This window comes from Gekko japonicus, unplaced genomic scaffold (genome assembly GCF_001447785.1).
Source record: "Gekko japonicus isolate JY-2015 unplaced genomic scaffold, Gekko_japonicus_V1.1 scaffold2151, whole genome shotgun sequence".
Lineage (NCBI taxonomy): Eukaryota > Metazoa > Chordata > Lepidosauria > Squamata > Gekkonidae > Gekko > Gekko japonicus.
Window position 1 is genome coordinate 49185 of NW_015169848.1, and position 11519 is coordinate 60703.

Consider the following 11519-nt stretch of genomic DNA (forward strand, 5'->3'; position numbering starts at 1 on the left):
TACTGCCACACGTGATGGTGGGGCAAATTTGTGGGAGAGAATGAGTGGGGGGGTGGGAGGGGCTTAATCTTTCCCCGTCCCATTGATTCTTCCCCCAAACACTTCCCCGCTTTTACCGAGCTTTAACCCCTCCTGGGTCTCCGAGACCAAAATGGGGGAACGCAGGGGTCTCCCTTTTGAGCCTGTGGACATCTCTGGAATGAGCCACAAAATGTCTGCCGCAGGAGGTGGAGCCGGCCACAAAATGGCCACTGCGGCTTACCTTCAGTCACACAGCGAAGATCCCTGCGCTGTAGGGGCGGCGGCTGCCAAAGCAACATTTTTTAAAAAAAATCTGCACAGCCAATCAAAACTCCAGTGCCCAATCAGAAGCCTCGCTGGGCAAAAGCCCCGACAGGTCCCGCCCACTTTCTGAAAACGCTTGGCAGGCATCAGAAGAGACCTTGGGGTAACTGGTTCCAGGGGGGAATCAGGTTTGGGACGATGAAGTTTCACATACCTTTTCCCACCGGCTAGTTCCCACCACCGTGAACACGTCTTCCAAAAACTCATATCTCCTGAGCCTTCCCGGGGCAATGTTTGTACGACCCCCGGATTACCTCAGGGGGAGGGGCTTGTTTGCTTTTTTTTTTCCCGGCGGGATTTTCTGCCCTTTCGCTTACAAACCCGATCCAACCCTGGGAACTCTCCTTGGTCGGTGGCTCCAGCCGCCGCACGACCTGACTCCTGAGCGTGTTTTCCTCTCTCCCTCCCGAGCATCTGTTTGGGGTTCACTTTGTTGATTCAAGTGCCATGACCTCATTCTGGCGGGGATGTTAGTTTTAGATTCCCGCCCGTGTGGGAGCGAGATGAGCTCAGATTGTCAGGCCCTCTTAACCGGAGCCAAAGAATGTGGAAACCCTTGATAGCCCGACGGGGGGGGAAGCATGTTGGAGGGGGGACAGGGAAAGGGGAAACAATGATGACAGATAGTCAATCCGCAGAGCAAAATCAGGCCCAGCCCGTCAGGCCGAGAGATGCTCGAAGAGACCTACGTTGGTAGGTTTTCCCTCCCGTTTCCTTTCCCGTGCGTGAGAAATTTGCTTTTCCCACAATTCCCCCCTCCAGACTTCTTTTCCCTCCCGTTTCCTTTCCCGCGTGTGAGAAATTTGCTTTTGCCACAATTCCCCCCTCCAGACTTCGGTTTCCTGGATCAGTTTTAGATACTGTAAATGCGAAAACAAAAATCACAAAGACGACACTGGTGTGGCCCAGTTTCGAATCCCCGTTTGTGCCGTGAAAGCTCACTGGGTGATCTTGGGCCAATCCCGCACTTTCAGCCTAACCTACCTCACAAGGCTGTTGTGAGGATAATTAGAGGAGAGAAGGGAACGAGATAAGCCATTTTGGGGTCCCCACTGGGGAGGAAGGCATAAATTAAAGGCTTCTGAGAGGAGAAAGGGGAAGGCCCGCTGTTCCGGGCAAACTTGTCTCAACTCCTAAGCGTTATCCCTGTACGAGTTTCAACCCGAATCGTCAACGTGCTACGACAAGTCGAATTTTGACTGCAGGGTGTGGGTCAGAGCAACGGGACGGTGCTCAGAATCAGGTCCACCACCACCCCATTCCCCCTACCCAGAAGAAAAAGAGGAGACTGGATTTATACCCCACCCTTCACTCCCCAAGTGAGTCTCAGAGCGGCTTACGAACGCCTTTCCCTTCCCCTCCCCACAACAGACACCCTGGGAGGTAAAAGAAGAAGAAGAAGAGATGGGATTTATACCCCACCCTTCACTACCCACAGGTGTCTCAGAGCGGCTTACAAACTCTTCTCCCTTCCCCTCCCCACAACAGACACCCTGTGAGGCAGGTGGGACTGAGAGAGCTCTGACACAAACTGCTCTTTTTCAAGAACAGCTCTTATCAGAACTACGGCTTGCCCAAGGTCATCCAGCCAGGTGCAAGTGGAGGAGTGGGGAATCAAACCCGGTTCTCCCAGATTAGAGTCCGCGCACTTAACCACGACGCCAAACTTTCCACGGAAACCCAGTCGACAGTCTAACAGTGTAGCGCCGCCTCCTATTCTGTGCCCAGAGAACACGGCTTCCTGCCCCGCCCCTGTATCCTGTCCCCTCCTCCGCACCTCCGGAGAGAGCCTTTCTGCCAATATTTAGACAAAACTGGGAGAGACCAGGGCTCCCTGGAGGGAGGGGAAAGCTTGTTCTGCATAAGTGCATTCAACTGGTGGACCCCACCTCTCCGGGGCTGGGGTAGGGGAGGGCGAGGACGTCACGGCCGCAATGAGTGCGGGGAGGGGTTTCGGCACAGGCCGAAAAGCAGCATGGAGCGCATCTGGACGGGGTGGGGTCTCCTCCTGATTAAAGACAAGACTTTCTCGTGCCGATCAAAAATGTTGGTGGAGTTGAATGCCCAGCCAGGACTTTGCCCACTCACAACATTACCTAGACTCATGCGGTGGCTCAAGTGGTTAAGACGCTGACGTACAGACTGGAAGGTTGGTAGCTCGGCCGTTTGAGACCCGAGTGTGCCGCATGACGGCGTGAGCTCCCGTCTCTGGTCCCAGCTCCTGCCAACCTAGCCGTTCGAAAGCAAGAAATTGCAAGGAAGGTGGGAAGGTAACAGCGTTCCGTGCGCCTCAGCATCTAGTCACGCCGGCCACATGAACACGGAAACGTCCTCGGACAGCGCTGGCTCTTCGGCTTGGAAACGGAGATGAGCACCGCATCCCTAGAGTCGGATTTGACTGGCTCTCGAACAAGCGAAGCCTTTACCTTTACCTCACACTACCTTTCTGTGTATGTTTTGTCCTTGAACGTGAAGGTAATTCCTTCTTCTCAGGATTGAGAAATCCAGAACAGTGCTCACGGGATCCTGTTCGAGATCTAGAACAGCATAAGAAGATCTGCTGCCTGAGAGCCAGTGTGGTACAGTGGTTAGGGAGCTGGTCTAGGAGCCGGGAGTCCCAGGTTCAAATCCCTGTTCAACCATGAAGTTCTTTTGGTGGCCTCGGGCCAGTGACTTTCCCTCACCCTGGCTTGCATCACTGGGTTGTTGGGAGGGCAAAACGGAGTGAGCCGCTTTCGAGGAAAGGTGGGGTAGAAAATGGAATAAATCAATAAGGTGGGGGACCAGGCCCAATCTCAGCACAAAACAAACAAAACTGGACCACGGTGTAAAGATAAGTTATGATACAGAAAAAACACTGTGTAAACAGGTAAACAATAACACCAGTTTGGTGTGGTGGTTAAGTGCACGGACTCTGATCTGGGAGAACCGGGTTTGATTCCCCACTCCTCCACTTGCACCTGCTGGATGACCTTGGGCAAGCCGTAGTTCTGGCACAGCTGTTCTTGAAAAAGAGCCGTTTCTCTCAGAGCTCTCTCAGCCCCACCGACCTCACAGGGTGTCTGTTGTGGGGAGGGGAAGGGAAAGGAGTTTGTGAGCCGCTCTCAGACTCCCTTGGGTAGTGAAGGGCGGGGTATAAATCCAATCTCTTCTTCTTCTTCTTCGTGTAAATCAAATTTTTCTACCTATCATTTCAAATAAATGTATCTCTGCACCATAAACAAAGTTATTTTAGACCACAGACTGTGCAATAGTCTTATATTTATAAGCACGATGCCAACTAATCTCGAAACCCGACAGCCAAAAAATTGTTTAAAAAGAAACAGCCTTTATTAATGTTTTTGGCTGTTGGGTTTCGACATGAGTTGACACCATTCTTATAAATATAAGACTATTACACAGTTTGTGGTCTGACTATTGCACAGTAAAATAACTTTGTTTATTGCGCATACATACATTTATTTGAAATGATGTTTAGAAAAATTTGATTTACAGGAGTGTTATTGTTTAACCTGTTTACACTGTGCTTTCCCTGTATTGTAACCAATCTCAGCACAGCCATAAAATCAAATATGATTCTATGAAGTGAAGGACTGGTCACTGTCCGGTCTCAGCCTCCAGATTTATGTGGTTGAGAGAGTTAGATAGCTGGATAGTCAGATAGATTAAGCTTCCTTCCTGTGTTTATTCTTCTACTGCTGTCCCTTTGAAGTAGACTGATAGGTATCAGGGAAATTGCCTCTCCCTCCTCCTGTTCACTCTCTCCCACAGCACACTTCTTGTGTGTATGTTTTGTCCCTGAAAGTGAAGGTAATTCCTTCTTCACAGGATTGAGAAATCCAGAACAGTGCTCACGGGATCCTGTTCTCTTCGAGATCTAGAACAGCATGAGATGATCTGCTGCCTGAGAGCCAGTGTGGTACAGTGGTTAGGGAGCTGGTCTAGGAGCCGGGAGTCCCAGGTTCATGAAGTCCTTTTGGTGGCCTCGGTCCAGTGACTTTCCCTCAGCCTGGCTTGCATCACTGTTGGGAGGGCAAAACGGAGTGAGCCGCTTTCGAGGAAAGGTGGGGTAAAAAATGGAATAAATCAATAAGGTGGGGGACCAGGTCCAATCTCAGCACAAAACAAACAAAACTGGACCACGGTGTAAAGATAAGTTATGATACAGAAAAAACACTGCGTAAACAGGTAAAAAGTAACACCAGTTTGGTGTAGTGGCTAAGTGCACGGACTCTAATCTGGGAGAACCAGGTTTGACTCCCCACTTGCACCTGGCTGGATGACCTTGGGCAAGCTGTAGTTCTGATAAGAGCTGTCCTTGAAAAAGAGCCGTTTCTCTCAGAGCTCTCTCAGCCCTGCCTACCTCACAGGGTGTCTGTTGTGGGGAGGGGAAGGGAAAGGAGTTTGTGAGCCGCTCTGAGACTCCCTTGGGTAGTGAAGGGCGGGGTATAAATCCAATCTCTTCTTCTTCTTCTTCGTGTAAATCAAATTTTTCTACCTATAATTTCAAATAAATGTATCTCTGCACAATAAACAACGTTATTTTAGACCACAGACTGTGCTATAGTCTTATATTTATAAGCATGATGCCAACTAATCTCGAAACCCGACAGCCAAAAAATTGTTTAAAAAGAAACAGCCTTTATTAATGTTTTTGGCTGTTGGGTTTCGACATGAGTTGACACCATTCTTATAAATATAAGACTATTACACAGTTTGTGGTCTGACTATTGCACAGTAAAATAACTTTGTTTATTGCGCATACATACATTTATTTGAAATGATGTTTAGAAAAATTTGATTTACAGGAGTGTTATTGTTTAACCTGTTTACACTGTGCTTTCCCTGTATTGTAACCAATCTCAGCACAGCCATAAAATCAAATATGATTCTATGAAGTGAAGGACTGGTCACTGTCTGGTCTCAGCCTCCAGATTTATGTGGCGAGAGAGTTAGATAGCTGGATAGTCAGATAGATTAAGCTTCCTTCCTGTGTTTATTCTTCTACTGCTGTCCCTTTGAAGTAGACTGATAGGTATCAGGGAAATTGCCTCTCCCTCCTCCTGTTCACTCTCTCCCACAACACACTTCTTGCATACACCAAGAGGGAGGATGCACTATCTCCAACTTGGCACCATGAAGCAGAGGGCCCTCTTGCCATCTGCATCCATCCTTAGCAAGTCAGACTAGAATACTGTCCCTATCCTGGCCTATCTAGAATGTAGTTCCATAATAAATAGACTTCTTTTGGTATTTTTGCATTTGTGTGTGTGTCTGCACTTGAAAGTCATGTCGACCTCTGATGACTGACCCTACTGGGGGCCTGGAGAATATTCAGAGAGGTTGCTGAATAAAGCCTGCCCCAGTCCAGTTTGGTGTAGTGGTTAAGTGCGCGGACTATAGTCTGGGAGAACCGGGTTTGATTCCCCACTCCTCCACTTGCACCTGCTGCATCCTTGGGCAAGCCGTTGTTCTGTCGGAGCTGTTTTCTCAAGCGCAGTTCTCTCAGAGCTTTTTTCATAAACCTTCCCATCCAATTTTCATGTGATATCAAAGCCACCGTGGATCGTCAGGAGAGTTTAAGAAACCGAGGCTCACTGGAAGCGCAGGAGGTCATTGTGCCGCCAGAGGAAGAGACGGCACCATCTGGTTGATTGTCCTCTGAGCCGGAGAGCGCCCATGCCTTCTCGCATGGTCCTTTTTGGGGAGGAATCCAGCCTCCACCGCCCCACTCCCTGCCAAACCCCTTTGGGACCTTCTATTCCTGTAACTCTCCAAGCTGCAGCCTTGAGATAAAGCCTAGCGGGGCCGCCAGCATAAAGGGAGGCTAGCCGGCCTGATGTGTTCCAGGAGGGTTGTTGTTTTTTTAATAAAAGAAGCAAGGATGACTTTTGGTCAGCGCACTGCTGTTCAATGGCTCATCCTCAAAGTCTGACCTCAGGCAATCGTTTATGGAACGTGAATCTTGTTTACTCTAACCCATCTGGACCCGCGGTGTGACACGCCGCAGATGTTTCTGGGACAGGCTGGAGAGCAGAGGTGGTCACCTTCTGGATCCGGGGGTCCCCGAGCTTTTTGAGCCTTTGGTCACCTTTGGAATTCTGATACCGTGAGGCGGGCGCAGCTGCAAAATGGCTGCCGCGGGAGGCAGAGCGAGCCACAAAATTGCATCCCTCCGGTCACACAGCGAAGGTCCTCGTGCCGCCGTGGCAAAGCGATGTTTTTAAAAGTCTGCGGATCCGATCGAATCCCCAGGGGCCAGTTGGAAGCCTTGCTGGGTAAAAGTCCCACCTGCCTCCCCCCACCCACCCCCACTTTCTTTTTAAAATGTATTTTATTATACAATTACAAACGATTTAAAGAGAAAACAGATTTGCATCAACAGGATACCAAAAAAAAATCAAAATGACACATTAAATGGATAAGAAAATTGAACTGGGGATAATAGCCGATACTGAATCTATTGGTTGGTACGCAGGGGCCATTTTGTAGAAAAAGAGGTGCAGGAGCTCATTAGCAAAACATATTTGCATATGCCATACCCCCTGACATCACTGGAAGTGTGTCAGAAGGCAACACCCACTGCTAAGGCTCCACTGGACTGTTTTGGATTGCTAGCTATCGGGGGGGGGGACATACAGATCTGATCTCACAGAGGAGGGAGAGCTTGTACCTAAAGGCGGGGTGGGGGGTGGGCCTCTGCACTGTACCTGGCTGCTTCTTGCTCCTCGTGGCCTGACTGAGGGCTGCTGGGAGCAGGGGGCGGGGCTTGTTGCATGTCCTCGCCCTCTGAGCTCCATACTGCCGGAGCTCCGCTCCTGTGCGCTCCCGCAGGAAGTGACCCCTGGTTGGTAGTAATCTAATAACCTCAGCATAGGAGCATACAACAATGAGGACATAAACTGCCAAGTACTAAAACGTTATCATTATGTCAGAAACACTTAGTGGGCCCCAGGAAAGGGGTTAGTGGGCATCATGGGCATCTGTGCAAAGAAATATTTTCTTTTGTCCATTCTGAATTAGGGGTGTGCATGGGGGAAAAATTCGGTATTTTTCGGGTTCGGGTAAACCGAACTCAAAAAAATTTCGGTAAATGCCGATATTCCCGAATCCCCGTATCGGTATCCAAGAATACAGTATCGGCACCAAGAATACAGAGCATCACTTGCCCCAGACCGAGAGTTTCTATCTATACCTTGTGGCTAATAGCCACTGATGGGTATTAGCCCTGAGCTTCCCTAGCCTGCCTGCCACTGCAGGCCGACTGGGGAGACGAAGGCAGATGTGGGAGACATTTTTAAATGCCTCCCCAGCCAGCCTGCCAAGTTGGGCCGGCTGGGGAAGCAAAGTGAGAAGGGGTTTTAAAAGTTTGAACTTTGTACCCTGTGGAGCCATAAGGTACAACGGAGAGATCATGCCGCCCCTGCGGTACGGTTCGAGAGTTTAAACCCCTTCTCTGGAGTCATGCCACATCTGCAGTGCGATCTCTCCATTGTACCCTATGGCCCCAGATCAGAGAATCTGATTCGGCTTTCGGCATGCCCGAATAATGCCGAATGGGCATTATTCGGGGTTTTCTTTGGTTCGGCAGCACCGAATGCACATCCCTATTCTGAATCTACTGTTAATCAGCTTCATTGGATGCCCTCGAGTTCTAGCATTTTGGAAGAGGGAATAAAGTTTTCTTTGCCCACTCTCCCCACAATAACAGAGGACCCACTCCGTTCATACCTGTTCTGCCTCCCTCATTATGGCTGGCCGAAACAAAAGTCTGCACAGATGCTGCTGGAGTACACAGTAATCATCATCTTGCAAAGATACATCTGCAGTTGGCAAGAACATGGCTAGATTTTGAATTGAAGAAGAGTTGGTTTTATACCCCGCTCTTCACTACCTGAAGGAGTCTCAAAGTGGCTCACAATCCCTTCCCCTCCCCCATCCCACAACCCCATGAGGTAGGTGGGGCTGAGAGAGCCCTTTTGAGAACTGTGACTAACCCAAGGTCACCCAGCTGGATTCATGTGGAGGAGAGGGGAATCAAACATGGTTCGCCAAATTAGAGTCCACCGCTCTTAACCACTACACCGTACTGCAGAACACCATCTACCAGTCAAATATCTGACTGTGATGCTTTATAAAATTATGCATTGGGTGGAGAGGGTTGACAAAGAAAATTTTTTGTCCCTCTCCCAAAAGCCTAGAACTCGAGGACATTGAATAAAGCTGATGGGCAGTAGGTTCAGGACGCACGAAAGGAAATACTTCTTTATACAGTGAGTGATTAAGATGTTGAATTGGCTGCCAGAGGATGTTGTGATGGCCACAGGAATAAACAGCTTTAAAATAGGATTAGATAGATTAATGGAGGATGTCGGTCAATGGCTACTAGCCCTGGTGACTGAGGGGAGCCTCCACACTCAGAGGCACGAATCCTCTGAATCCCTGAGCCAGGAGGCAACATCGGGGGAAGGCCTCGGCCTCTCTGCCCTGTTTTTGACCCTCCAGAGAAACTGGTTGGCCACTGTGTGAGAGAGGATGCTGGATGGACCACCAGTCTGATCCAGCAGGGCTCTTCTTAGGTTCTTATGAAAGCCCTGGCCACTGTGCCCTGTTGCTGGCCCTCCAGAGGAACTGGTTGGCTGCTGTGTGAGACAGAATGCTGGACTAGAGGGACCCTCACTGGTCTGACCCAGCAGGGCTCTTATCATGTTCCTCTCAGGGGAAGGTGTCGGCCTCTCTGCCCTGTTGTTGGCCATTCAGAGGAACTGGTTGGCCAGTACATGAGACAGGATGCTGGACTACTGGTTTGACCCAGCAGGGCTCTTCTGATGTTCTTATGAAGGCCTCGGCCTCTGCGCCCTGTTGGTGGCCCTCCAGTGGAACTGGTTGGCCACTGTGTGAGACAGGATGCTGGACTAGATGGGCCACTGGTCTGACCCAGCAGGGCTCTTCTTATGTTCTTATGAAGGTCTCGGCCTCTATGCCCTGTTCTTGGCTATCCAGAGTAATTATTTCATCATCATCATCATCATCATCATCATCATCATCAAAATACAGCATCATTTATGTGTACAACAGTTGACAGAAAAACAAATACAGACTTTTCAAGGGAAAAGAATAAAGTGGAAGAATATTCACAAATGTGACTGCACATATTCAGGCTCAGCTGTAGTAGGGTTGGAGGTAAAGGTAAAGGTTCCCTTGCTCGAAAGCCAGTCGAATCCGACTCTAGGGTTGCGGTGCTCATCTCCATTTCAAAGCCGAAGAGCCAGCGCTGTCCGAAGACATTTCCGTGGTCATGTGGCCGGCATGACTAAACACCGAGGCGCACGGAACACTGTTACCTTCCCAGCGAAGTGGTCCCTATTTATCTACTTGCAATTTCTTGCTTTCGAACTGCTAGGTTGGCAGGAGCTGGGACTAGAGATGGGAGCTCACTCCATCATGCGGCACCCGGGTCTCGAACTGCTGAACTACTGACCTTCCACAGCCTGCAGTTCAGTGTCTTAACCAGTACTTGCGGCTTAAGGAAGGGTGTTGAGCAGAGAGAAAGAGATGGCACCTTGGAGGCATTGCGGGAGGGAGTTCTGAGCGAGCGGCAGGGTAGAATGGGAAGGATCTTTTCTTAGTAGCCAGATACCCCTTCCACGCAGAGGGCAGTAAAACCGGAAGACGGAAGTTTAGGATATATCGAGGTCAGAATGGAGAGAGGGGAAATGGAAAAGGAAGCTCTTCTCAGTTGACTGTAGTAGCTGTCAGATCCAAGAGCTGCTACAGTCACTGTGGGACTTCCTACTATGTGGAGCCCGCTGTGTGGATCCGTGCGTCTCTGCCATTTGAAAGTGATCATTGGCCCTTAATGCCGGGAGGGGGGAAACTGTTCCAGGGTGTTCCTTCGGGTGTCGTTACAGCCCATCCGATGGCAGCAAATGAAGCCACGCATTGATGAGTCTTCCTCTTCCTACAGGAAAACTTGATCAAGAGCCCTCTGGGAGAACCGCTGCTGGACATGGTCTGCAAAACCCTGAAGCCCAACTTCAACCGAAGTCGAGACCACTGCCTGGTGAGGCTGGCCTCTATCACGGGCGATCCCAACGCCGTGGCTATTGTCAACGTATCCGTGCAAAGTAAGTGCCACGTCTGTCCTGGACAGCCTCAAGTGCTGGAGCCAAGGTCTTCTCATCTGGGCCCTGCCGCCACTTGCGTGAATCTTCCTATAGAGCCGCACCCACAAAGAGTTACCAGGGTTACGAGTCCTCATAGGCACTAGGGGAGGGGCTGTGGCTTAGTGGAAGAGCTTCGGTTTTTCATGCAGAAGGTCCCAGGTTCAGTCCCCAGCAACTCCAGTTAAAAGGTCCAGGCAGTGGGTGATGGGAAAGACCTCAGTGGCTCAGTGGCAGAGCATCTGCTTGGCATGCAGAAGGTCCCAGGTTCAGTCCCCGGCATCTCCAGTTAAAAAGGACCAGGCAGGAGGTGATGTGGAAGACCTCAGCTTGAGACCCTGGAGAGCTGTAGCTCAGTGGTAGAGCCTCTGCTTGGCATGCAGAAGGTCCCAGGTTCAATCCCAGGCCTCCAGTTAAAAGGACCAGGCAGTGGGTGATGTGGAAGACCTCGGCCTGAGACCCTGGAGAGCCGCTGCCAAGCTGAGTAGATGGTACTGACCTTGATGGTACTGACCTTGATTCAGTAGAAGGCAGCTACTTGTAACAGTTCTGTTCAGGTCAGGGCTCATGGCTCAGAGGCAGGGCATCTGCTCGACATGCAGAAGGTCCCAGGTTCAATCCCCGGCATCTCCAGCTAAAAGGTCCAATTCATAGGTGATGTGGAAGACCTCCGCCTGAGACCCTGGAGAGTCTGAGTAGACAATACTGACCTTGATGGACCAAGGGTCTGATTGAGTAGAAGACAGCTTCATGTGTGTTTCATGTTTGATTCTCCGCCATCCCGGCAGCCTTGGTATTCACCCAGTAAGCTTCTCGTTGGCCACTCAGGGCTGCCCATCAGGAGGTGCCGGAGCTATAATCAGTGCTCTCAGTGATGGAGCAGAGGTCCATCAGTGGCTATTAGCCATATGGTATAGATGGAACCCTCTGCCTGGGACAGGGATGCTCTGTCTTCTTGGTGCTGGGGGGGGGGCAACAGTGGGAGGGCTTATGGAGTCCTGGCCCTGCTGA

At 50.3% G+C, this 11519-nt stretch overlaps 1 protein-coding gene across 1 annotated transcript in view; it reads left to right on the forward strand.

Moving 5' to 3' along the window:
• The window catches only part of PODXL (podocalyxin-like), a 33400-nt gene that overhangs the window by 11631 nt on the left and 10250 nt on the right, over positions 1-11519 (forward strand). Inside the window, exon 4 of the mRNA XM_015417349.1 lies at positions 10313-10472. Coding sequence (XP_015272835.1) covers positions 10313-10472 — 160 coding nt within the window. The remainder of the gene's footprint in view (positions 1-10312; positions 10473-11519) is intronic.